At 49.3% G+C, this 27,825-nt stretch overlaps 1 protein-coding gene, 1 long non-coding RNA gene and 2 other non-coding genes across 4 annotated transcripts; 1 reads left to right on the plus strand and 3 right to left on the minus strand.

The window, feature by feature from the left end:
• Positions 1-1,390: 1,390 nt before the first annotated feature.
• Positions 1,391-3,842, minus strand: LOC142427352 (uncharacterized). The gene is made up of 2 exons (XR_012780033.1): positions 3,795-3,842; positions 1,391-3,100 (listed from the first exon to the last, which is right to left on the minus strand). It is a non-coding gene; the product is annotated as an uncharacterized LOC142427352 (long non-coding RNA).
• Positions 3,412-3,494, minus strand: LOC142428391 (small Cajal body-specific RNA 18). Its single transcript, XR_012780301.1, has one exon.
• Positions 3,572-3,698, minus strand: LOC142428438 (small Cajal body-specific RNA 17). Its single transcript, XR_012780339.1, has one exon.
• Positions 3,843-5,983: 2,141 nt separating the features above from the next.
• On the plus strand, positions 5,984-27,825 carry ACAA2 (acetyl-CoA acyltransferase 2). The gene is made up of 10 exons (XM_075532889.1): positions 5,984-6,112; positions 10,853-11,019; positions 15,174-15,302; positions 15,966-16,082; positions 19,637-19,784; positions 20,083-20,258; positions 21,381-21,510; positions 23,493-23,563; positions 26,990-27,144; positions 27,599-27,825. The coding sequence occupies exons 1-10, from the start codon at positions 6,097-6,099 to the stop codon at positions 27,681-27,683; spliced, it is 1,194 nt and encodes a 397-aa protein (XP_075389004.1). The 5' UTR covers positions 5,984-6,096; the 3' UTR covers positions 27,684-27,825.

A 27,825-nucleotide genomic window follows, 5' to 3' on the forward strand; every position in this document is an offset into this window, starting at 1 on the left:
TACCTTTGGGCTGACAAGTTCTTAAAGATTCCTGGAGGAAGGGCACTCCGGGCCCACCTGCCCGCATGCCGTGTGGTCATTCGAACCAGGACCGGCCTGTGGCCAAAACTACCCCCCACTGTTTGGGTACAACCTGAGGGCAAGGAATGACTTCTACATTTTCAAATGGGTAGAGAAGAAAACATTTTAAGGTAATTTTGTGACATGGGAAGATGGTATGAAATTCGAATGTCAACATCCATAAAGTTTTCTTGGGACATCGGCCACCTTGTACGTCACCTATAGGCACTCTTGGCACCAAAGTGACTCAGTTGTACATGGCCACGAAAGTCCTAAGTCATTATCCTAGTTTTGATAGACGCTTCCTGGTCGCGGCCCAATAGGACAGAGTAGAACTGGCCCTGCGGACTGCTAAGACTGTGATTCATGGGGAGAATAGAAAGCCAAGTCTTTCTCCCGCGGAGCATCTGGTGGGCTCCAACTGCTGACCTTGTGGCTGACCTCAACGCATACCCACACTGCTACCAGGGATTCCAGAGTGTGGCTGTGAATCAGAATGGACTGGACAGCAGTGAACTTGGTTTGTTTTGTTGACAGATGTCTGCTGACCTTCCTTCAATGGTTCATTTGGACCCTGGCACTAGGTAGCTGCTCCTTTGTTTGCTGTCCCCTGGGACTTGTTTCCATGTTTATATGGTGATTTCCTCTAGGGGGGTGCCAGTGACTTAGGGGACATTTAACTCAATAAAAAACAAACAACCTCTGCCATCGAGTGGATGCTGAATTGTATCAATCCTGTAGAACAGATCAGGACTGACCCTTTGCGTTTCTGATACTGTAGCTTTTTAGGGGAGTAGAACGCCTTGCTCTCCTCCCATGGAGTAGCTGGTGGTTTCGAACTGCAGATGACCTTGCTTAACCATCAGGGCTCCTCTACAGAGGGTTAAATTGGGGAAAATCTCCATGTGTAACTAGTCCCTGACTAGGACAGGATCCCGTGTCAATGTTTCTCTAAGTCCTGATGAAAGTAGACAACTTCTTTAACTTTCATTGTTACAAGTATCTGTATAAACCTGATCTTTGTCTCTGGCAGTTGGACACACTACATGTAAACTTGCAAATATATTTTAACACAAATCATGAAAGGATACTCTGAGAGTGAAGAAAGAAAAAAAAAAAAGTTGGCGGATGCTGGCATTTTGCCGGTCAGGTAATGTCTTCAATCATGGGACGTTGTTTTGGCTGGATGAGCCTTGGGAATGGGGATGGCATTTCCCTTCAGAACATTCACCAGGGTGGTCTAGCTGCTCCTTGCCTTTTTTCCTTGTTTCACAGGACGTCATTCTGCATCCTGAATCAATCCATCTTACCAAAGTCAACCACATTTAGGTCTTTTTTTAAAAAATCACTTTATTGGGGGTTCTTACAGCTCTTATCACAATCCATACATCTATCCATGTGTCAAGCACTTTGTACATATGCTGCCATCATTTTCAAAACATTTTTTCTACTTGAGCCCTTGATACCAGCTCATTCCTCCAGATGAAACCCTTGAAAACTTATAAAAAATTTTTCTCATAACTTACACTGACTGCTGTCTCCCTTCATCCACTTTTCTGTTGTCTGTCCCCCTGGGAGGGGTTATATTTCAATCATTGTCACCGGTTCCCCCTTTCTCCTCCCCACCTTCCTCCTACCCTCCTGGTATTGCTACTCTCTTTATTGTTCCTGGGGGTTTATCTGTCCTGGCCTCCCAGTGTTTCAAACTCTTTATCTGTCTGTACCAGTGTGCCTGCTCTGGTCTAGCTGGATTTGTAAGGTAGAATTGGGTCATGATAGTGGGGGGGGGGGGGAAGGGGAAGCATTAAAGAACGAGAAGTTGCATGTTTTGTTGTAGGCCCATATTTTCAAGCAACAGAAACCCTTTCGTTTAGAAAACACTTGAGCTAAACCTTTCACAGTGAACTTATTCATGAATCCATTATATCTGAATCTGTCAATCCCTACTTCATGACCTATGAGCTGCCCATCAGCAACATTCAGTTCTAAATTCAGCATCGGATGATTTTCTCACCAATCTCTCACCAGACGGCAGTGTTCTGAACAATAAATCCTAATCTTGAACATCTGCGAACAATAGCATCAGTAAGTGATGCACCGTAGCATTTTATATTTGATCCACACGTGATCCTGGTGACACCCGAAACCAAACCCATCTCGTCAAGACCCTACACAGGTTTCTGAGGCTGTAGAGCATTACAGGCGCAGAAAACCTTATCTTTCTCCCAAAGGGCAGCTGGGTGGGTTAGTAAGGAGCTCCCTAACACGAAGCTATAGGAAAAGAGGTAAGTGCATCGTACGCGAGGCCAGGCTGTCCTCCTTTTGCACACAATCTCATAAAACCTATCAGACAAGTGATGGATGAAGTGAGACAAAGTCACTGTGCAAACCACCAAATAGCTAACGTCTTCTCAGTGGCCAGGTGACTGAGGCAGCTTTATCACCTACAGCCAAGTGCTAATCTCTCCTTCCAGATAACAAAACCAAGCTCACTGCCATTGAGGCCATTCCGCCTCACAGCGCCCCTATAGGACAGGATAGAACTGCCCCTGTGGGTTTCTGAGACTATAATGGGGAGTAAAGGCCCGTGTTTCTCCTGGTAAATATGCACTAATATAGCCAATCAGAGAACAGTCTCCACTTCCAGACAGCCCTAATCCAGAGAAAATCCTCACTTTCCTGAAGCTTACCCCCAAATATCTAACCACAGCCCAGTCCTCTAACTCTTTTCTATCCCTCTCTGAGGAGCCCTAGCCCTAGCCCTGAGGTACGGTCTCTCTGGCTGCAAAGAGCATTCAACCCAACTTGTTCAAGTGTGTTCGTGGTGGCCTTGGGCTGAAGGTCATTGACAGTGTGGTTTCCTTCTACTCCCTCTGGCACGTGGCAGACTAATTTTAGGTCTAAGGAGGTAGGCAGGACAATGAGTTTCTCTTTCTGGCTCAGGCTGGGGTCCACTCCGCGGCTCCCTTAAAGAACACAGCTAAGAAACCAGCGGAGCAGGTAGCTGGGGTGTGGGAATCAAGAAGATGACAGCCGAGGTCTGCATTAAAAACAGAGAGCATTTGATGAGAGAACAGATATACGGTGTGATACAGTCAAATGTTAACATCTGCCGACTACTGGGGGAAAGTGTGAGTATATGGGTGTAAATTGTACCCATTTTTTTCTGTTCACAAGTTTTCATAATAGAGTTGGCTTAAACAAACCCCCCCAAAAAGCTTTCGAAACGCCACCGAGGCGTTTGAAAAGCAGGATTCTCAAGCCGACCAGCCCTGAGGACTCACGGATGAGACCGATCCAGCCAACAAGCCCCCCACACCCGGAGGGTCGGCAGCGCACTTCCGGCTCGCCCGGCCTCAGTCCGTGCTTAGCTCACACTCCATCATCCGGTTTCCAAAACTCAGATTGCGCAGTGGTCACGTCATCACCGACCAGGGCTCCAGCACACCGGCGGAGGCGCCCCTAAACCTCCCCTCTCGCCTAATCGGCTGCCCCTCACCTCACCTGCCCGCGCCCGACCCCCTGGCCCCGAATCGCCTACCGCGTCTCATAATCCTCTCAGGCGCCGCCCACGACGGGCCCGATCATATAAGGAAAATATCGCAGGCTCACGTGGGGATGGATCGGGGATCGGGAAGGCCCCAGCCCTACTCTCCCCTCCCTCCCCCCCCCCCCACCCGCTGCCTCCCATCTGGGCCACCCAACTCTTCCCTACGCCGCTCAGAGCCTCTCACCTCCAAAGCCGCCCAAGCCTCTGCTGGGGAGTCTGCGCACACGCAGCCGAGGAACCCGCGGGCGAGCCAGCCAATCCTGCCGCGCCGCCCGGACTTCCGGTCCCGCCCCTGCCGCGCCTCTTCCGCTGCAATCTCTAGATTGCAACTCATTCCCTGACTTTACAGAACCACGGAGTAGAACTTCCGCTGTGGGTTTCTGAGGCTGTAACTCTTCACGGGAGTAGAAAGCCTCGTCTTTCTCTCTCCAGAGGAATGGCTGGTGGGATCGCACCGCTGGGCTTCCTGCTAGCAGCCCACGGTGTAACCCACTGCGCCACCAGGGTTCCTGCAAACTTCTTCCATGTCTGTGCTCCGGCAGGATAGGGTGGAGAAGAATCAATGCGCGATTTATAGAGGGCAGGGGTAGGATGGATAAGGGGAGTCCACCGTTATCTTGATTTGGACATAGAAATGTGTTTTAAAATTTGATGTAAAGATCATTCAAGAATAACCATGAAGCCGGAACACATTAATAAACCTACTTTACAAACGTAAATGAGCCACTTGTTTTTTCAGGTGTGTGTGTTTTTAACAGCTTTAGCACTCCATCCACGTCATACAATTCAAGAATTCGTCATATCAAGGACAGCTGGACAATTATCACCACATTCAATGCTAGGACATTTTTCTTCTTCCCTGTACTCATTGTTCATTGTTATTCCTGTAAGCTTTGTACCTAATTGTGGCAAAAATACACAACTTCTACATGTATACTTCAGTGCCATTGATTCTACTCTTCATGTGGTACAGCCATTATTGATAGCCTTTTCCAAACTATTCCACCACCATTAGCATAAACTCAATGCCCTGACCAAGTTCACGGGAGTAGAAAGCCCCATCTTTCTCCTGGGAGGTTTGATAAGTTGTTTAAAATGGTGTGTTAGTCTGGGGAGACTAGAGAAACAAAATTCATAGACACACATTGAGATAGTTCAATTGTATTGTGCCAACCTGGCCGATAAACACGTGAGGTTAATTAAAAGGTGGGGAGATAAATGGTTCTGAGAGCCTCTGGTTCTCGGGTCTCTTGCTTTCTGATGGTCGGACCAGGGTGCAGCTGCCTTAGCAGTTCCCTGCTTCAGCTGGCCAGGCTCACTCCCTGCAAGACATCCTGAGGAGAAGCCACATGGACCTACTCCAGTGCAGCCCTGGGTGCTGGAGCAGCTATGTGGAGACCCCTGCCAAGTGCTGAGATGCTTACACGCTCACTGATTGAGCTTTCCTCCTGCAGTCAGCATCATTGCATGTATTTTGCGAGATGGAGAACTTTGTGGATTGGTGTCAGACATATGGGCTAATGTTGGACTTGTGGGCTTGGGCAGCACTGGATTGGGATGCTTTCTTGATAGTCACTTACCCTTTATATAAAACTCTCTCTTACACATATGAGTTTCTGTGGATTTGTTTCTCTAAAGTACCCAGACTAACACACTGATATTTTATAAGAGTTTTATATAAATGGTAAGTGTACATTAGGAAAGCAATCCAACCCAGTGTTGTCCAAGACCAGATGTCTGACACCGATCTACAACGTTCTTCACAAAACACACACACAATGGTACAGAATGCAGGAGGAAAGCCAATCAGTGAGCGTGTAAGCATCTCAGTGCTGGCAGAGGTCTCCATGCAGCTGCTCCAGCAGCCAGTGGTGTATCATAGTAGGTCCATGTGGCTTCCCCACAGGATAGATGGAAGGGAGGAAGGAAGGAAGGAAGGAAGGAAGGAAGCCTTGCCAGCTGAAGCAGAGAACTCGCTAAGGTAGCGCACACTGGTCTGGTCCGACCATCAGAAAACAAAAAGAGCAGACAGGAGAGGCTCGCAGACCCATTTATCTCGCTGCCCTTCAATTAACCCCACGTGTTTATTGGCTAGGTTTGGCACACTAAACCTTCACTATGGCAAATGGTAACTGCCAAAAAAAAACCCGATGATCTGATATGTAACCTCCCAACGAATTCACAATTAAGGGGAAAAAAAATAGGTGAGGAGAGAACATGTTGGTAAGGACTTTCTTTTATCCGCTGCCCGCCGGCCCACGCCGTCCTGGAGGCCTTGGCATCGCACTGGGTGCAGCCAGCGGCAGAGCAGCACCTGGGGAGGGGGCGGGGCGGGGAACTGGGTGAAAGGTTGGGGGCGTGGCCTGCCACCCCGCCCCTCCCCCGCACTCTTAAGGCCAGAGCGGCGGTGGGCGGTTGCTCTGCAATCCTCTGGCCTCCCGATTAACTGAGCGCTTCCCTCCGCAGCCCAGGACCGAGCCACCGCCATGGCCCTGCTCCGAGGTGAGTGTCCAGGCGAGGCCGGGCGCCGCGGCATCCTCCTCGCCTGCCCTGGGGTCTTCCTCCCCCGGCCAGGCGTGCACTTCCGCTTCCGGCCGAGGCCCTCCGGGCGTGGGAAGGCCGGGGGTCGCAGCCCCTGGGGTGGCCGTTGAAGAGCCCCGGCGCTGACGAGGGCAGTGATCTCGGGGGAATTTCCCCGAAGCGTGTCGAGCCCATGGCTTCCTCGCCTCTGACCTTGAACATCGCAACACTGCTGCGAGAAGCAGTGGCCCCTCAAGTTCAAGCGCAGCGAACAGGGAAACTGGGCTCAGGTCGGACGCACAGGCGGCCTGCGGGATGAGGGCGAGGGTAGACCCCGACTGCAGGGAGGAACGGATGTGTTTAGCCTGAAAGACCCGCCCCCAAAGGCGGGGTAGCCTTCCGTTGGACCCCCTGCTGCGTTCCCGGTCCCCTTGCGGAAACTTCCAGGTCGCTCCGGGAAAGGGTATGGGTCAACAGCCACGGCAGCTTTAATCTAGAAGCCATGAAAGCGCCCAGGAACCCTGTGGACACAGTTCTAAGCAAAGGAACACATTTCTTTCAGAGCCCGTGGAGCCAGGAAGAGCCGAGGATTCAGAGTCTCCCCTTGGTCTCTCAGGACGGGCTTTTCAGTGGGGTACTAGCAGGTTCTAAAGCAGAGGCGTGACAAGATGTGATCCACACAGGGTGCGGGCTGGGGGGCTGCCCTGACAATGAGGGGACCCCCCCATGTGTGAAGAGATGCCAAAATCCAGGCAGCAAAGATGATGGCTAATTAGAGTTGGGGCAATGCAGTTGAGGGGGAGAGGGAAGGGGCCATAGTTAAGTTCCTGGAGAGAGAATTGGTCCCAATTTGGTAATAGAATTTGATAAGGCGGGCTGCTGAGGGAAAAAAATGAATAATTTCAGGTTGCTGGCTTGAGGAACTGTTCACAGGCGTATGCAGGAGTGAAGAACAGGGAATGAATGGACTTCTCCATTGCTGTATTCACAAGTTCTTTTTGCTGTTGTTGCTGCTGAGACTTTGGCCGGTAAATCTTACACCAATTCAGCATCTTTACAAGTTCTGAGTGCAGGGCCATTTGGAGCAGAGCGCAGATTTCTAGCGGCATGACCACCAAGCATATATTACTTAAAGAATCAACAGGCCGGACACACACAGCACCAGCCTAAGATCAGCTCCTGGCCACAGGGCATGGGTGTCCAGAAAGGTAGAATGGTGAAGCTATAAAAATACCGGGAGGTAGTGGCCGAGACCAGAACCCCAGCCCTGGTCTTCAGATGGTGATTGTTGTAGGTTGGTTAGAATGCAATATAAAGTCAAAACCAAAAACCCACTGCCATCAGAGGAAACCAGCTTCTAACAACCACAGGGTCCATAGGCGCAATTGTATGGTGCTAATATATAGAGATCATCGTAAAGTCATAGAGGATGGAAGAGAGAGTACAGTACAGGAGTCAGGCACATTTCACGGTAGCATGTTCACCTCAGCCCCTCTTGATGGTCCACGTGAGATAGGAGAGGAGAAAGAAAGTCTTTACTATCTTGAGGAATTTATAGGTAGCCACAAGACATGCATATTCAGTAGCCACAAGACATGCATATTCAGTAGTCACAAGATATGCATATTCAGTAGTTGCATACATGCTACAAGGTGGGTGGTAACTACAGTAAGGTCCCTTAGCTCACAGCTGAGGAAACCTAATACCTGCCTGCATTGGGGGAAGGTATGAAGGGGACTGGGTGCAGTGGCAGGAGGAGATAACAAAAGAATGTCTGCTTCTATAGGGAGATAGAACCAACCGTGTGCTCACTGTAAGGCAGCATAGGTGTTAGGGGAGAATCTGTGGGAATGATATTTAAGGCAGGATAATGTAATTAGACTTTATCGCTAACTTACCAAAGTGGTGGCTTTCCTACCATGGAATACTAGCTTCCCAGATTCCTTCTGTTGTCAGGGAAATGCAGTCCTCGTCATATTTCCCTCGGTGTTAGTTTCCCACACACTGTTATCAAGTTGACTCTGAATCAGAGGAACACCCTCTAGCATTTCCGAGGCTGTACATCTCTAAGGGAGTAGATAGCCTCCTCTTTCTCCAAGGAGCGGCGCGTAGGTTTGAACTGCCAACATAGTCAGCCTCCCAACACCTAACCCACAGAACGCAGACTAGAGACATGCCTTTCTCAGCATACCAACTTCTTATAGGGAAAAAAACAAACTCATGAATCAAGCCTATTCTGATTCACGGTGACCCTAAACACCAGGGTAGAACTGCCCCTGTGGGTTTCCAAGACTGTAACTCTGTAGGAGTAGAAAGCCTCCTCTTCCTCCCACAGAGCAGCTGGTGGATTCAAACTGCCAACCTCGTGGTTAGCAACCCAAGGTGTAAGCATGATACCGCCAGGGCCCCCCGTGCTTGTAGGACTGGTGGGTAAGAGAAGCACATGTGGGTAGTGCTTGCAGGGGCAAGACACATCTGAATGGGAGCATATATGAACGGTGGTCGAGATGCTCGTTAACTTACATACCGTAGCCATCAGGAAGAACCGGTCATTGCCAACTGTCAATTATTTAAAACCAAAGAGCAGGGAAAGGAACTTCTTGGAAACAGGACAGCAGATCAAAAATAATGAGTGTCCTTACATCGGGAAGAGTGGCATCAATGTCCCGGAGCAGCCTGTACGGAACGTGTTGGCTGGGACACTAAGTCACTGTGTGAATCTTCATGGAGAATATGATGTTTTCTTCTTAAAAGGAAAAAAAAACCCCTCAGGATTTTTTTATCAGCACCCAGTCCGAGTGTTTGGCCCGCACTGAGTGAAGAGTGGTACTCTGACAGCCTTTGGGATTATCGGGTGTGCTTGCACATTTCCTGAAGGCGGGCAGGGCTGCCAAAGACCTTTTACCTTGAAATCAAATCGATGCAGCCACAGAGATTTGTCTTGGCTGGTTGCTGCGTAAGTGAGGATCTATTGACCTCGCTAAAAATATTAGGAGGAGCAGGTGGTGCCAAGGTGAAGTGCTTGGCTGTTCACCGGGATGTTGCTGGTTAAAACCCACTGGCCGGCCACTCCATGGGAGAAAAGGCGACAGTCTGTGCACTCGCATAAAGAGTCACAGCCTTGGGAACGCCGCGGGTACTTCCTAGCTGGGCACTGAGTTGGGATGAACTTGGCAGCTTTGGGACCTATTGTGATGGAGAGGAAGACAGCATCGCCTACTTTCTCGTCCGCACGTGTATTTCCACCTAGACGGTGTAATCGGCCCATCTTGCCAGGCCCCTTCTTGGTCCTCCCTGCTTCTTACCCACTGTACAAATAAGAGCAAGCTTGGAAAAGCGCATGGGGAAATTCCATTGTCTTTTCATTCCTTTGTCCACAAACTTTTTGAAGCCCCCTTGGATGTTAGTTTTAGGATTTACCTTGAAGATTTGTTCAGATTAGATACTAGGTGAAAAGTGAGCCAGTGCCCAGCACTTGGTAGGCCGTGGGGTACCAGCCCCCACAACCGAATAGCTCCAAGGGGCGGTTGTGTAATTGAGGGGTAAAATTAAAGCGATGTCAGACAAGATAAAGCAGGCAAGGGCTCACCTTCGTAGCCATCACTTCAAAGCCAGGTCCATGTAGAAAGAGAATATATTTTCAACAGAGGCTTAAATACTCCAGGGGGTGTGCACGCCCCCCTCATTACAGGTAACCACATAGATAACAAAGTGGGCTGTACCCTAACCCTCAAGGTCCCTGAGTTCATTGGAAGAGTAACCCAACACCAGTGCCGGGGGGCAGGGGTTGGCGGCAGGTAAGAGGATGTGGCTGTCTTCAGAGCCTAGATAGACAGCAGTAACGCATCTGCCTCTGTAGACCCTGTCAGACCGTAGCACCGCCTTAGCAGTAAGTCTTGATGAAAGTAGGTTGCCACATCTTCTCCAGAAGTGCAGCTGGTTAGTAAGCGAGCGATTTAACCCCTGTTCTAGCTGGACACCAGAATGCATGTCTGACCTGCCATGCATTTGGCTGGGATTAGAATTGGTAAGCCCAGTCAGATCAATGCGAGGAAAACCCATTCATTTATAACATGGGTTCCCAAACTGATTGGCCTACCTTTTCAGAAAGAAAAAAAAATTACTTCCCCCTGGCAATGAAAAAAAGTTTTGTACTAGATAGCCCATAATCCTAGATAGCATACAAGCATCCACTATTACAGTGTACATTGCCCCCCCCCCATACACAAGGTTTCTAGAGTTCCCCAGGGGCAGTCTGACCCACTTAGGGAAACACTGATGGGTATTGTCCATTCCCGGACAGGCTGCTTCACACAGTGGAGTGTGCCTTCTTCCTGAGGTTTCGAGCAGAGGTTGGAGAGAACTCTTGTTGGACGCTTTCCAGAGGGGCTTCCAATAGGGTTTGATCGCAGATGACGCCAAACAGCCGTTTGTTTGGAAAGTCTTGGATTCTGCGACCGGGCCATGTGCTCCGGCACCCGGAACGGAACCCCTGCCGTTGTAAACAAATGTCCCTAGCACGTCACTAAAGGACAAGAGTGTGGTCCATCCTGAACGGATTTCCATCCTAGACGGCAGTGCGCCTCCTGGTACCTGCACACGGTTTCCCTGGGTAAAGAGTTCCAGTGACCTCCGTGAACAGTCGGCTCGGCGGTCAGGTTTCCCAGCGGGATGATGGGCAGCACAGACTACAGTGGTTGACGCTTCTCCTCATCACCACAGGCGTGTTCATCGTGGCAGCTAAGCGTACACCCTTCGGAGCTTACGGCGGTCTCCTCAAAGACTTCACGGCGACCGACTTGACAGAGCTCGCTGCGAAGGCGGCCTTGTCCGCTGGCAACATCCCGCCGGAAACCATTGGCAGCGTCATCGTGGGCAATGTCATGCAGGTTAGTAGGGCAGAAGGGAGGCATTTGTCCATCTTCTAAAAATAGCTCCTCTGACGTGTTGCAATAGCGAAGGAGTTACTAACAGTTCAGCGTATTTGAGATTTGCCGTGGGAGCCTGCCTCTGATCCCCGAGCAGCGGCACCCATCATTCGAGAAGGGTTGTCCTCTGAGCACGTCAGGTCTGTGTGCTTCGGCATGCGTCCCAGTGCCTCTGCCATGCCACATGGACCTGTCTGACAGTGAATTTGTCTTCTCCGACTGTCTGCGGAGGCTTCCACGAGCTCGTGGGAAAATGGAATTAACCAGAGAATAGAATTTTCCTACGGACTGTTTGAAGCCCCCTGATTATGCCACTAACGGAGGGTAGCAAGCCCAAACAATAGAACGCACATCTCAGCATTTCTTACACAGGGTAAGAGGCTGGTCAGTGTGGGTGGTGGGAAATCAGATGTTCCCCTGCCCTCTCTTCTGTTCTGCATGGTACTGTATAAAATAGACCGTCTGTGTGTCCAACCAAAAACCCCACTGCCACCAAGCCCATTCCCACTCAGTCATGCTAGAGGACAGAGTCGCACTGCTCCCTAAGGTTGGCCAGGCTGTGAATCTTGATGGGCGCAGATAGCTTCATCGTTCTCCCAGATCCCTATTGCAAATAACTGAAAATGACAATTCGTGCCTGCTGAGAGGTTATCTGAGAATTCTTCTACTAGCCCAAAGGGGACAATAAGAAGTCACAGTCTAACAAAGGAAAGATGTGTGCGTGAGATAAGTTGTATGTTGCCCAAGGAAAGAGAGTAGAGATGGACACAGGAAAGCCCTAGACCTTCTATTTCGGTGTGATTCAGTTCCTCCGGCCATCCGGTAGCTTCATATCCAGAAAGTCAGCAATGCCCTTGCTCTTACAAACATCGCTGTTACCCCTAAAGTAAGGGCGCCCGCAACTTTGCTGGACTCACTTGTTTGTTCAAAGAGTTTTCAGTGATTCCTTAGGCTGTTCTGTGCGTATGATCATCTAATCTAAAGATTGTTTTCCCTTCTAGTCTGGCTGCCTTGTATTTATTTTGCTTTCGCCCACTTGCCGTGGCTAGAAGCTCTAGCACAGGGTTGAATACAAATAGCCAGAAAGAATGTTCTGTCTTCCTCCTGATGCCTCACATTAACTGGGGGTTTTGATGTCGTGTCAGGTTTGAAGGTTCTTCTTATCCCTAGTTTGTCGAGTGTTTTTATGATGAAGAGGATAGGGTTTTATTACGTGCCTTTTCTGCATCTATTGAGATGATCATAAGTTTCATTTTTTTTCTTCTATTGGTAAATGGATTATATTCATTGATTTGGCAGTGGTAAACCATCCTTGCGTTTCGGGGGTCAATCCCACTTGATCTTAGAGGGTAGTCCTTTCTCTGGTTGCTGGGTTTGTGGTGTGTTTCAACTACATTTTTGGTGTGTTTTAACTTTCTTCCTGTGCTTTGGGTTTGCAGAGGAAATCTGTGTTTTAGTCAGCTGTTCAGACCCATGCTTCCTATTATTGATAGCAATCCCCACAGGGTAGCATCACATCTACCATGTCTTCCCTGTGCTTCCTGCATCAATTCTTGCCCCCATCCTACCCCGTCCTGCCTTCTGAACTTTGTCCTTGGACAAATGGCGCCTCCTTGATCCCAGATGGTTGCCTCTCTACTGTTACTACCTCCCTCAGGCATTTCCCTATTGTTTGGGTGAATACTGAGCCACAGGAGTGAGTTCCTTTCCAAGCCAGGAGAGTAACTGAGGACCGGTGTCTTGCCAGGGTGGGCCATAGTCCCACCAGTCTCTGCCAGTTCTTTTTGATGATTTTGAGTTTGGGTGTTCTATACTTTGGTATCCAGGACTTTCTATTGTGATCCCCTGGCCCCTTCTAGTCCTGCTCTCAGGAAGGTGGAGACTGAAGTTAGTGTGGTCTAATCGTCCTTTGGACTGTTGGTTCCCCACATCTTTAATTTTCTTCGCTCTTCATGGAATGGAGAAAGACCAAGGAATGCCTTAGGTGGCCTCTTGCAAGCTTTTAAAGCTCCATTTGCTACTCATGACAGTAAAATGTGGAACATTGCCTTCATGAGCTGTATTTTGTCAGTTGACCTTGACGTCCCCTGGGACTGGGCTCCTAAGCTCCAGGTCTAGTGATTCATTCCTTCCACATGTTTGGTTACAACTGTGCTGTTTGCATACCTTTGCCCTCTGCTCTGTTATAAACATGGCTATTTTTACAGCATGTACACATGTTTTCAGAAAGGTCGTCTGCCAAGTCTATGTGAGTGTAGCCTCACTTACCTGTTCATTTGCCAGCCTGCCTGTGTGTCTGTTTGTGGATTGCTAGTTGCTATTCAGACAGTGAAGGGTAGGGCATGTGATGGTCTTGACCGTCGTTGTCTGTAGCTCGTGTGCACCTGTCAGGTGGTGGTAGTTGTGTCGGTCACTCCTTTAGTATATGCTGCCTTTCCTGTCACCCAAATTAATATGCACTTATTAGCGAGGGAGCGATTTTCACTTCGCTAGTGTTCTAGCAACACTTCGTATCTATGTTCTTATATAAGACCTTGGCCTGTAGCTTTCCTTTTGGGGTGTGTTATTAGTGTCTGTTTTCAATATCAGAGTAACACTAGCCTCATAAAATGAGTTGAGAAGTAGTCCTTCTATTTGAGGGGAGGGTGTGTGAAGACTGTACTAATAGTCTTTAACTATTTTGTAGAATTTAGCAAGGACGCCATCTTAGACCTCCATTTTTTTCTTTGTGGTTAGCGTTCTTTGTTTTCAGTTAAAATGTGGTAGGATATATATGACAAAAAATCATTTTAATGATTTTTACATGTACAATTCTGTATGACTAATTACGTTCCGTTAATTACATTCACCATGTTACACAGCCATCACTACTATCCGTTTTCAAAAGTGTTTTCCCTCCTCAAAGAGGAACTCGGTGCCTGTGGATATTTAAAGATCGTCTGTTCTATTTTTAAACAGCTCTAATTGTTAAGAACTGTCTGCTTCATATTGAAGACGTACTATAAGAATTTCTTCACATAGCCAGCATACTTTGTGTGTTTTAAACCAGTGCACTAAATTACAGGTTTTATTCAAATTGTAAATACTTACATAAAATATTTTTCTCAAAGCTATGTATTTACATTTTTTTTTCTCAAAACAGTCTTACCACCTTCAAAGTACTCTCCATGACACTTAATACATTTGTCAAATCTGTGATTCCATTCTTGGAAACATTTTTCAAATTCATCTGCTTGGATGGCTGACGACACCTCCTTCGTTTTTTTCTTCACCTCTTCTACATGATCAAATCGCTGTCTTTCCATGTCCCTCTTCATACAAAGAAACAAAATAAAATCACACTGAGTGAGGTCGGGTGAGTAAGGTGCATGGGGCAAGAGAGACATGCTGTTTTTCGCTAAAAACTGGAGCACTGAGATGGCTGTGTGAGCAGGTGCATTATCGTGGTGGCAAAACCAGTCCCCCATCTGCCACAAATAGGGCCTTTTTTGTAACACACTCTTATGCAATCTTTTTAGAACCTCTAAATAAAAAGCTTAATTAATAGTCTGACCAGGTGGAACAAACTCCAAATGCACTATGAGTCAACAGTTTTGTTTGTTCAGGAGGTTGACAGACATCCAGACCGAGGTTTATCATCAATCAACATTTTACCTTGTTTGAAACGAGAAAATCACTCGTACACTTGAGTTTTCCCCATAGCACTGTCTTTGTAAACTGTGTTCAACATCACAACCGTGTCTGCAGCATCTTTCCCCAGCAGAAAAAAAAATCTCACAGCCACACGCTGTTCTCTTAAGTCGGCCATCACAAAAAAAAACAAAACAAGGTTTGAGCGAAACTGTTACCAAAAAATTCACGGTGATCAGAGAGAACCTTCCCAGGTGATGCCACTGGGTGCACTAACTCAGAGTGAGTGGCTTGATGCTCACCTAGCAGGGAAAAATGTGTTCTTACAAAAGTTCTGCTTCACCCAGTGAAATTCAGGGGTCTTAGGGGGTATCCCCTCATTTATTATTTTTGACAAATTGCCACAATTTCCATGTATTATGTACTGGCTTTTCTTAATCTCTAGATTTATGGCCAAATTTCTTTTTCTCTCTCCCTTGTTCCAGAGCTCATCAGACGCTGCCTACTTGGCAAGGCACGTGGGTTTGCGAGTGGGAGTCCCTAAAGAGGTGCCGGCTCTCACGATTAACAGGCTCTGTGGCTCCGGTTTCCAGTCCATTATAAATGGATGTCAGGTAAGGGCAGCATTTTATGCGATTCCCTCAAAATATGGTAACGGTTATGAGACGAAGTGCCCTAATTCCACATCACATTGTAGCTTGTTATTTTGTAACACTTGTTAGAAGCCACGATTGGAGCTTCCCAGGTGAGGGCACCCCCAAAAAAAAGAGATTCAAAGGAAAAAAATATCCTAGTCAAGGCTAATTATGGCGGCCGTTTATTGAGTGACTCATGGAGTCAGCAGTTCAAGAACACCTCCTCAGGAGAAGGCTGGGACTTTCCACTCCGTAAAGAGTGACAGCCTCAGAAACTCACAGGGACGGGTCTACCTTGTGCTGCAGCCTTGCATCGAGTCGGAATCAACTCAATGGCAGTGAGTGTGTTGGGGTTTTTGTTTTGAGTAGTCTGAGCTCCTGTCCTTAACTCTCAATGCTGCCAACGCTCCTTAAAATATTTGTGGGGCGCTGTTGTTCATGCAGAAATGTGATAAAGTTCGTCCCCCTCCCCCCAACCACACGCAGAATGGAGCCTTTAACATTTGCTTTATAGTTACTTTAAAATCACTTTCTTTTGCGATGTGGTGATGAGTTATTAGAGCTACCCTTTGTAAAACCTAAGAACGGAACGCTGTCTGGCAAGAAGAAAAAGTGGTTTGAATGCTTTGTGTGTTTTCATAGGAAATCGGTGTTAAAGACGCTGACGTTGTTCTGTGTGGAGGAACCGAAAGCATGAGCCAGGCCCCCTACTGTGTCAGGAACGTGCGCTTTGGAACCAAGTTTGGATCAGATCTCAAGGTTCGTCCCTTAAACTTCAAGAAAATGATCCCTCTTACTAGTATGTCAATAATTTTAATAACACTACTTACAGGGTGGAGAAATACTTATCGAACTCATTTTTGTTCATGGAGATTAGCAAAATGTAAATGATTTGCAAAATGTTAACTATTTCAAAACCATAATCAACTATTCATTTTGGTATAACTCATCTGAAATTAGACTTCCTCCCACTGTGGGCTCCAGCCCCCATCTGGATGGGGTTTTGTAACTGTGGGGAAGAAATTAAGAGGCACATGTACAGTGGGCTCCAGCCCCCATCTGGATGGGTCCTAAGGGTGGTTTTGTAACTGTGGGGAAGAAATTAAGAGGCACACGAAAGTTCCGGGGTGCTCATCTCTCTGTGGTATCAGGAACCAAGTCCAGGAGAGAAAGAGAGAAAATGTTTTCTTATGTCAACTTTTATAGTCTCAGGGCAGGCAATCCCCCTTAATTACAAGTAACCACATATGTGACAAAGTGGGCAGTACCTGAACCCTAGAGGTCCCTGAGTTCAAAGTGGGCAGTTCCTTAGCCCAGAGATCCCTGAGTAATCTAACACTAGTGCTAGGGGACAGGTAAGGGGGAGAGTGACTGTCCCCTGAGCAGGGAGAGCAATTGCAAAATGTCTGCTCCTCTCGATAAAGCTGCCGGCCGGATAGCAATCAGCCCTGTGCTTGGAAGAGGTAACTTTAAGGTAGCTATTATGGGAGGACATTGTGGGGGTTAATCTTAATTACGAGGAGATGATTGAAACTCATCTCTAACCCACAAGTGTGAAGGCCTCCCTCCACCCAGAACCCTGGCCTCCCAGGCTTCCTAATTATGAGAATAAAGAATTTGCCCTCATCCACTCTCTTCCCATTCCGTGGTTTCCCACATCCCACCACACCTCTGGCAGTGGAATTACGGTAACTAGTAAAAAATGGTCCTAGACATGGGAGAGCGAGAGAATCCCTCAAAAAGTAGTCCAGGATCAGTGGCTTTACTGGTGAATTCTACCCAAAAATACAAGAGCAGGAAGCACTCCCTATTTGATTCTGTGAGGCTAGCCTTGCCCAAGTAACAAAGCCTGATAGACACCACAAAGAAAGAACACTGCAAGCTGATACCTCCTGTAACTGTAGATACTGAACTCCTCAGCACGATCGCAACAAACCAAATCCAGCAGCATCCTCAGACCGAGTAGGACCTAGCCCAGGAATGCAAGGGTGGTTCAATACGAGACGTCACTGCCGCACACCACAGTGACCACATGAAGGGCAAGGACTGCAGGGTTGCCACAATCCAGGCATAGATGGCAGGTGACAAAAGTACACGCCCTATTATTATAAAAACATACAGCAAACTAGAAATAGTAGAAAGAATAGGGAAATTCTGCAGAATGATCGAGGATTTTTATGAGAAGTGCTCAGTGAAGATCACACCCCGTGGGTAAAGACGGAAAGCTTTTCTCCCACGATCATAAACAAGACAGCCATGGCCTGCTTCCCTCACTGCCGCTCAGTAATCTGCTGGACGCTCGAGGCAGGGCAATTAGGTGAGAAAACTAATAAAAGGCATCCAGATCAGAAAGGACGAAGTAAAGCTACTTGCTGACAGCATCAGCTTATATATTGAAAATTCCAAAGAATCCACGAAAGCGAGTGGAGACTTGAACATGAATTCAGTAAAGTGTCAGGATATAAGATCAAGACACCAAAATCAGTTGGGTTTTTTAATGCATCAGCAGTGAAAAATTTGAAAAGGAAATGAACTATTTATTCTATTTCTCATACCATCTTAAAAATTCCATTTCATAGGAATAAATTTAACCAGGGAAGAGAGGGCTTCCAAAGGGTTCATGGGAAAATGGAATTAAAAAATAATGGGAATTTGTGCATCAAAGAACTTTATTAGCCAGTGAAGAGAAGACATCCAGTCTAGGAAAAAAAATACTTAGGAACCATATATCTGATAAGGATTTAATATCCAGATTCTAAAAACTACAACTGAATAGCAAAAAGGCAACCCTATGAAGAAATGGGTAAGGACAGCTCTCCAGAGGAGCTATGTTCACACGTAACAAACGGCATGCTGTTCGGTCATTAGTCACAAGCTAGGCTTGCCGCCAGCCAGTCAGTTCCAGCCAATGACCCGACAGGTACAACTCCCCCATTAGAGTTTCTGAGACTTTACATCTTAACGGGAGGAACACGCTCATCTATCTCCATGGAGCGACTGGTGGGTTGACCTCGGCGTGAGCCTGTTTTGTTTTATCTAGCCATCCAAGCCACCGGGGCTCCTTCCTATTACTCACTAGGGAGTTGAGTATCTAAACCACAGTGAGATCGCGTGCCACACTTAACTGGCCTGGAATATAAATAAACCCACTGCCTCGGAGTGGATGCCAACTCACAGCGACCCTGGGAGGGAGCAGAGAGCCTCAGCTCTTTGTGACTAATCACCAAACCTATGGCCACCAGCCCAACACCTAACCCACAGCTGCCAGGGCTCCTTAATATAGCAAAACGGGGAGGGACGGGACACGTGGTGAGGAGGTGGTGGGTCAAATCCTGTGTGCTGCTGGTGGGGGTGTGAAATGAAGCAGCAGCTATGCAAAACGGCGCGGCGAGTTCTCAAAAAATTGAACATACCGTATATACCCGAGTATAAGCTGACCCGAGTATCAGCACCTAATTTTACCACAGAAACGGCATAAAAAAATGGGCTGAAGAACTCAGCTTTATACTTGAGTATATAAGGTAGATTTACCATGTGGCCCAGCATTCCACTCCTGGGTATGCACGGCACTCACTCCAAACACTTGAGCATAGGAACACAAAATAGAAACTTGAATAACACTCATGGCGGCAGGCTAGCCAAAACATGGCACGAATACAAATGTCAGTCAGCAGAGGACTAGATAAAGCAAACTAGGTCCATCCAGGCAGAGGAGTGTGCTCGAGCTCTAGAGAAGTTCGGGCACACACTGTGACACGGGGGATGCTTGAGACACTTGGGGTGAGTTTTGAGAGAAGTCAGGCAAACACCAAAGGTCAAACATTCCATGGCCCTGTCCTTAGAAATCCCTCGAGCAGTGACGAGAGAAATACCACCCCTGAGTAGCATTAAAGGCCAACTTATGTTCTCACGAGCCAGACAGGGCTTCATATCTGTGCACGCTCCTCCCCGGTCTTTAGCACGCCTATTCAGCACGCCTGTTCAGGAGTTTCCACTGGTTGATTAACAGCAGTTTCCCTTGAAGATGCCTTTCAGAAGGCTGTGCAGCTATAGTATTGCTGGCTCTCCGTGACGCCCCGCATGTATCGAGAAATGAGAATCTGTGCGATTTATGATGGCATTGGCTGTTTAGAAAAACAAAATATTATGGAATCAAATATGAATAATAGTCGCTCCTAGTAAATGCTTACCAGAAAGTCTAATTTTATTTTTGTGTGTTGGACCTCTATGAATCACCTCAATAGTTAGGAAATTATCAGACATTGCTTTCAATCGTAGGCTCAAACAAATCACTTTATTCATGGTTTTCATAGATGGAAGATTCTTTGTGGGCCGGATTAACGGACCAGCACGTCAAGCTCCCCATGGGAATTACTGCGGAGAATCTTGCTGCCAAGCATTCAATCAGCAGAGAACAATGTGACAAATACGCCCTACAGTCCCAGCAGCGGTGGAAAGCTGGTTGGTGGCCCATATGTCTATCACTATAGGGTGGGCCACCTATAGGACATTGTCGTCATGTCCCAGAGACCCCTGGTGGTGTGGGAGGATACAAGTTAGGCTGCTGACCAAAAGGCCATCCCTTCCAAACTGCTAGCCACTCCCTGGGAGCCCAGTGAGGCTTTCTGCTCCTGTGGAGATTGACAGCCTCTGAAACCCACAGGGCCAGTTCTGCTCTGCCCTGCAGTGTCCCTGGGAGTCAGAATAGGACTTGACAGCCGTGGGCGTGATGGTCATTTCCCAGTTTCTCCTATTTCAGCCAACGATGCTGGCTGCTTCAATGAGGAGATGGCGCCCATCGAGGTGAAGACGAAGAAGGGAAAACAGATGATGCAAGTGGATGAGCATCCTCGGCCGCAGGCCACCCTGGAGCAGCTGAGCAAACTGCCTCCAGTTTTCAAGAAGGAGGGAACCGTCACGGCAGGAAACGCATCGGTGAGGGTCGCTGCAGAGCCCGCTGAACACTTGCGGAGGGGCTCGGGGCAAAAGAGGCACGAGGAGTCCGTTACGTACTCTTTGTCCTCGCGTTTGGTTGTTGAGCTGAAACTAGTATAGTGCTCATGGACCCCTGGTTACAAGTTGGGCTGATAACTGCCGGGTCAGTGGTTCGAAACCACCAGCAGCTCCATAGAAAGATGGCTTTCTACTCCCATAAAGAGTTACTGTCTCAGAAACCCACAGGGCCAGTTCTACCCTGCCCTGCGCGCCAGCACGGCCTCAGTGGCAATGGTTTGTGTTTGGTTTGCGTAGTCGACACAGGAGTGCTGGGTCGGACCAATGGTGAGCACACTCCCCTGCTAATCGAGAGACGGAGGCCCGCGTTCCTGCGGAGGCCTCTTGGAAGGAAGGCCTGACGTTCTGCTGCTGGAGACGACCAGGCTTTGAAAACCACCCGACCCACAGGGCTGACCACAGGTCGGCTGGGTGGCAACCAGGTGCTTGTTTCGTTTGGTTTGGTTTTTTCAGCAGTGTTCAGACTTGTATTGATTTGGATTTTTGTACTCCAAAGCCGAGCAGTAGTTTAACTGGAGGCCCTTATCCAATGCGCTTCTTAGTTCTAGTCTCCAGAATGTTGCAAGGAAATCTAGCTGGTCTTTCATTTGGATTGGGGTTATTTGTTTTTGATGTTGCTCACGTGAGCAGCTGGTGGCACCGTGGTTCGGTGCTCAGCTGCGAACTGAGCGCCGCGTGGTTGGCACCTCTCAGCCGGGCGGCACACAGAGAGGGGGCAGTCGGCGTCTGTGAAATTTGCAGCCTTGGAAGCCCTGAGGGGCGGTTCTGCTCTGTCCTGGAGGGTCACTGAGTCAGAATTGACTCCATGTCCAGGAACTTGATTTAAACAATTGATCGGGTTTCTTACATTCCCCACATCTGGGCGGAAGTTTTTCCTTTCCCACGTTCCTGGAGGGGCTTTGTGCCCGGAACAAGCGCTGTATTCCACCCAAGTCTCACTGGGATGAAGCCACTGCTCCCTTTGTGTCACCCTCGTGCCCAGCTCTGCTCCGGCCGCTCAGACCTTGCTTCACCGCCTGGTTGCTTGTTGTCTTTGATTCCAAGGGCGTGTCCGATGGCGCTGGAGTGGTCATCATAGCCAGTGAAGACGCCGTGAAGAAACACAACTTCACACCGCTGGCGAGAGTCGTGGGCTACTTTGTGTCTGGGTGCGACCCCTCGATCATGGGCATTGGTAAGTGCATGGTGAAAGAAGCTTGCTCTGTGTCTGGAGGTGCGTGTTGGCGGGCGCTCAGGTGCCACGCGGGCACATGGCTACATCAGGAGAAGAGGTGGATCATCCAACATTTAAGCAGTCCGTTTGGATGAAGTGTCTAAAACACTCAGACCTGTGCCGGGCACACGAGGGAAACCGAGGCAGTAGAAACTCCTATCACCACACACGGTGGACTGAAATGGTGTAGAGAGAGGCAGCCCGCCCCCTCCTGGGCCCAGCATGTGGTTTCATCTGCCCACAGCGCCCATGGCGAGGCTTCATTGTGGAGAAGGAAGTGATGATGCGGGGATTCGTACAAGGGGGTTGGGATGACGTTAACAGCCAGCCACCTGTGCAGCCAGCCCCTTCAGAGGCCTTCTCTCTGCCCAGCGCTCTTCAGAAAGAATGCTGCCGGCTTGCTTGCCATCTTGGACTGTGAGGTTAGGTGCCAGGAACCGATTTCCACTCCTGGCGGCCCTGGGTGACAGAGAGCTGCCCCATGGGGTTTGAGAACTGCCGTCTCGTCTGGGCACAGGGAGAAAGGATGAGTCCTGCGGCACAGGGACAAAGAGCAGTTCCCTGTGGACAGACAGCCACCCTGGAACTCCACTGGCCGGGACTCGGGGTGGGGCTCCGAGTGTCTCCAGCTGCAGTGTCTCTGGCTTTACCAAGGAGTCTACTGCTCATTCAAAAAGACACCCATTCAAGATAAGAAGGTTCACACCCACAGTGGCGCCCCACCCCCAGGCCCCCCTGATAGCTTTGGGTGGCAGGCCCCACGAGAGAATGACAGGTTTATTTTCCCAACCAAGAGGCCTAACCCTTCCTGGGTCCCGGTGAATAGCAAAGGGGCTGGGAAGAGCCCTATGGACACCCAGCAGTGGCCTTGCATGGTGTTGGATTCTGCGTCAGCCAGAGTGTGCGGAATGGGGCGTCGTGGGTTTGGGGCGGAGACCGGGGACTCTGCTGTCCTTTCAACGCAGCGGAGTGCAGCACCGTCTGCTTTCACCTTGGCGGCAAGGTCATCCGGCGTGCGGCTGCCCAGCTTTGTACCTCCGAGTTACGGAGGGACCTAAGCAAATAGCTGCCACAGAGCGGCGCTTCCCCTGGGAAGGGGTGGTTGGTGGCCCTGAGCAGACTGTTGTCCCAACAGCATTTGGACAGTGGTGACAAGATTAACTTTTACATCGACACGATTCCGTGCTTTTCCTGTAAAGGCTGACTTGCTGTTTTACTTCTGTGTGTGTTGGTGGAATTTTTCAGTGACTTGACTACTTGAATTCCGTGGAAATGCCCCTTGTTTTCCCACCGAGACATTTATCACACGCCCGTTCTCTGGAATCAGACAGGTAGAAAAGTCGGCTCACTCTAGTCAGGCTTCCTTTCCTCTGGGGCCGGGCGGGATGGAGCCGTTTTAAACCATTCTTGGTGATCACGGGAGAGCTAAGAACTACTGTTTGTTTCAGAAATGCTCTTCTTGGCACCATCACGGCTGGCGTCATCAGCGTCTCCCTGGCTCTTGGTTCAGTGGGTGTGGGCTGGAGACACCTTTCCCTAAGCGTCTCCTGGCGCCCTCCGTGCTCTGCCTAAGCGGCGATGGTGCTCTGAGTGCAGGCCTGGTGTCCACACAGCCGCGGTCACTCACTCTGTCCTGACCCCAGGGAGGCACCCAGTGGGCCGCTCACTCACTGGCCATTAAGCATGAACCGCAGGCATCTGCCAGAGCCTGCAGCGGACTCCTGGTTGACGGTGATGCTGAAGCCATGGGCAGAAGTCTCCCCACGGCACAGAGTTAGCGCGCTTTGCGGCCGGGTCTCCTCTGCTGTTTCTCATTGTTCTCGCGGTGAACCGTGTGCCATCAAGGCAGCGAGATGCGTGGCGGCTAATAACCGTCATCATTTCCTCCGTTCATCTATTATGCAAGTGAATAAAAGACGGGATTTATTTTTATCCCCCCGCAGGCCCTGTTCCTGCTATCAGCGGGGCACTAAAGCGAACAGGACTGAGTCTGAAGGACATGGATCTGGTGGAAGTAAGTGTCCTCTGGTTTATGTAGGGACCCTCAACATTCTGAGTGGCCCCTCCGTCTGTAGCATCAATGACTTCTCCAGGTGTCTGTGACTCTTCTCCAGTTAGCGGCGTAGCAGGAGGCCTGGCGGTGTTGTGCATAACAGTGGGCTTGTGTTAGTCTGGCTAGACTAGAGAAGCAAACTCATAAACACGCATATGTAAATATATATATGCATATATATATAAACGTTTTATGTACAAGAGGAATTGAACATTGAAAAAACATCCCAGCCCAGTTCAGATCATGTCCATAAGCCTGATATTAACCCATATGTCCAATACCAATCTATGAAGTCCTCTTCAGATTCACAAAACACGTGCAGTGATGCCGAATGCAGGACGATCACAGGCCAGCGGGTAGAAAGTCTTTGGATCCAGTGGCGTTGTAAGCATCTCAGCGCTGGCAGGGGTCTCCAATTGGCTGCTCCAGCACCCAGGGCTGCATCAGGGTAGGTCCATGTGGCTTCCTCTCAGGGATGTCTCACAGGAAGTGAGCCTAGAGAGAGAGTCTGCCCCGCCCCCAAGGAGGAAAAACAGGAGTTGCCAAGATTCTCAGGAGAAGGCCAGGCCTGCCCACACAAAGGCCTCATTGGCTATATCTAATTGACAGACTAGACTCCACCCCTTCACTCTTAATCCTCTCAAGTCCCAAATTGACACCAGATTATGTAACTACTACAGGGCTGCTAACCACAAGGCCAGCAGTTAGAAACTTCCAGCCGTTCTCTGGGAGGAAGACAAGGCATTCTATTCCTTGTGACAATCTTGGCAGCTCCGGTAGAGCCGCCATGACTCAGCATGGACTCAATGGCAGTGAGCTTGGGGTTCTGTTTTTTTTTTTTTCAGTGTAGTACTGTTAATGGGGCCAGTCGAGGTGCATCTAATGAGGATCACCTTCATGACACGCCCTGTGTTGCTCGTTCCCTCGCCTGATTGAAGTGCTTCACTCATTTGTGAACCACCTGGCAGCCTTGCTTCTCCCACGAAATTATACAGTCCTGGACTGCAGGGACCCTCACAGGTGTCCGAGCTCAGGAGGCCCTTCCGGGACTTGGTCACGTTTTCAGTGGTAAGCACACCTGTGAGTGGAGGTGGACGCTGTATGAGGCAGGTGAGAAACAAGGAGCTGTCATCCACTTCCAGATGGAAGTGAGGCTGTAAGTCAAAGAATCCACCTATGGAAAATCGCCCTCCAGTGCCAAGTCTAGACAGTTCTTTCTCCCCTCCCCAAGCTGAGGGCTCCCGGAACTTACCTGGGACCTGAGCCCCGTCGTTGGGGCGTCATTTACCATGTACTTAACGCCATCTGCTCCTACCCTGGAGCAGAAGTTGATTGTAGGGTCATTTTGTTTTTTAATGTTAGAACCATGTGGGGTATGTAGCAGAATGAGAGAGGAGACGCGCGAACAGCTTCTGCAGCTGAGTGTACGCCTTGCTTCAGGAGTGTGTGGAGACAGCGGGTAGTTGAGCACACGGTGCTTGGTGTGCACCATCGTCGAGGTGACAGAGGAACGCTCTCAGTTTAAATGTCACTCTAGGCGCGGGGCCACTTGCTCTGCCATCACCCAACATGTAATGACACACTCTGCCGCCAGGGCTCCTAATAGATGTCTACAAATAAGATACCACTAAATTTCTGACTGCAGACTTCGGCCCACTTAAAACTCATCTATCAGTTCTACCAAGCTGTTCTTTATACCCCGTCAAACCAACTCACTGCCATCGAGTGGGTGCCAGCTCAGCAGCCCCGTGTGTTTCTGAGAGGGTAACTCCCTGTGGGAGTGGACAGTCCCCCCCTTCACCTGACCTTGCAGCCCAGCGTAATCCATGCCACCACCAGACGCCTTGCACACACGCATAACCTCTCAAGGGCATAGTGGTGGTGTCTTGAAGAGTTATCTTCCTTAGAACCCATTTTCTCATCTATACAATTCCCGAGTTAAGATGACAGTAAATTTCAAAGTATGAGGGAAATCTCAAGGAGAGTCACTGTCCTAGCCAGGCTTGCTAGGTCTACCAACAATGCGCTTCTTGCCAGTTCTGCCGCGGGTCAGCACAGTAACCATACACGTGATGTCTCTGACGCTGAAGGCTTAACCTTTCTCGTCTACCAGTCGGTTTGGGAACAGGACTTCTAGGAATAAGTCAGAAGAATAGTAGCTTCCACTTACGCCTGCTTGGTTTGAGCCAGGTGAATACACCAGACTAGGGTGTCAGAGAGTTTAAGTAACAGGCACAGGATCGCACACAGCTAACAGACACTAGAGATGCGCCGAACTCCAAACCCTATGGAGAGTCAGCAGTAGCCCACCGTCCTTGCTGGGGAGTGTCCAACCAGAAAGTGTTTCCCAAAGTGGGGCAACGCTGCCCCCTGGGGGACTCTGCAGTGATCCACATGGGCTTTGGATTAGGAGCTGTAGTACAAAAGCTGTTCTTTTCTAATAAATCATTGTATTGGGGGCTCTTCCACACATCAGTTGTGTCAAGCACATGTGAACACATGTTACCGTCATTATTTTCTAGACATTTTCTTTCTACTTGAGCCCTTGGTATCAACTCCTCCTTTTTTCCCCTCCCTCCCTCACCCTCCCACCCTCGTGAACCCTTGATAAATTATAGTTTATTATTATTTTCATATCTTACCCTGTCTGCTGTCTCCCTTCACCCGCATTTCTTGTTAGTCCCCCTTGGGATGGGGGTATTATACGTTGATAATTGCGATCAATTCTCCCTTATTCCCCCCTTCTCTCCCAGCATCAACTCAATGGCAGTGAGTTTGGGGGTCTGTTCTCCCCCCACCTTCGCCCTACCCTCATGGTCTTACTATACCCATTATTATTCCTGGAGGGTTACCTGTTCTGGATTCCATGAAAGTTTTTAATTGCCAAGGAAGTGCTAAGGTTTTTTTCCCCTGAAGGTTTGATAAGTCTGGGATCCTCTGCTTTCAGATGCATTTGCTTTAGAGCATCATTTAATAAATATGCCCCTTTTAACCCTGCTAACTACACAGAATGACTGACAAGAAGATAGCCTTCCTGGTCATTTAAAAAGAAAGAAACCGCCAAGTTGCTATTATTAAAATTGGCCATTAATCCCCAAACACCACACCAAACCCACTGCCATTGAGTCCGCCCTGACCCGCAGTGAGCCTGCACAGGGTTTCTGGGATGAAGTCTCAAGGAGAGCAGAGTAAATCTCTCTTCCTGTGGAGCAAGCAGCAGGTGGATTTGAACCCCCAGCCCTGAAGCTAACAAGCTAATGCTCATCTCACCGCGCCTCCCCCACCACCCCCACCCCGGCTCTTCATAGGGCGGGCCAAGTCTCCGGTGACATTCTGTTTCTGAGCCAGAACTCGAGTCCGTGTTTGCATCACCGTTTTGTTTGTCAGGTGAATGAAGCTTTTGCCCCGCAGTACTTGGCCGTTGAGAAGAGTCTGGGTCTGGACCCGAGCAAGAGCAACGTGAACGGAGGAGCCATTGCTCTGGGTCACCCGCTGGGAGGTTCCGGGTCCAGAATCATCGCGCACCTGGTGCACGAATTAAGGTACAGGGTTTCAGATGTGCCGTCTGCCCCCGCGCCCTGCAGCATCTCCTCGTCTCCCCCTCGTGGGCTGCTTCACGGTGAGGTGGGCACGTGTGTCTGCCGGCTTTACAGATGGTTGTGCACCTGACCACGCACTCTTCCTCATATTTGTTCCACTCCCCGTGCAGCCACTGGGCACGCGCCACTGGGGAGCATGTGGTCATTCCCTGGCCTCAATCCCCTCCTCAGGTCACCTCCCTTACTATTTTTTGCTGTTGTTTAAAAATACACGTACAAATCCAGCTTTCTGAATTGCCTCTCCTCCTGTGAGCGTAAAGCCGTGTGGAGGATGCGGGCAGCGCTCGGGCAGCTGTGGCACTGAGGAACGCCAGGGCGGCCATTTATCCTTTCTGTGCACGACCCCCTCCGCTGGTGCCCCACCGGTGTAGGGTTTGACCGCTGCTCTCCTCCCTAGGCGTCGCGGTGGGAAATACGCCGTGGGGTCGGCGTGCATTGGCGGTGGCCAGGGTATTGCGGTCATCATTGAAAACACAGCCTGAGGAGGACCACGAGTCGGCTCCCAACAGCCCGACAGGTGGCGGCCGGCCAGCAGAGCAGCTGCAGAAGCTGACCGGGCCCCGGGGCCCCCCGAGTCTGACCCGGAGTGAGGTACGGAGCTGTTGTCGTCCCGAAGAGCCCCCA

The sequence above is a fragment of the Tenrec ecaudatus genome, chromosome 15 (genome assembly GCF_050624435.1).
Source record: "Tenrec ecaudatus isolate mTenEca1 chromosome 15, mTenEca1.hap1, whole genome shotgun sequence".
In the NCBI taxonomy this organism is placed as follows: domain Eukaryota; kingdom Metazoa; phylum Chordata; class Mammalia; order Afrosoricida; family Tenrecidae; genus Tenrec; species Tenrec ecaudatus.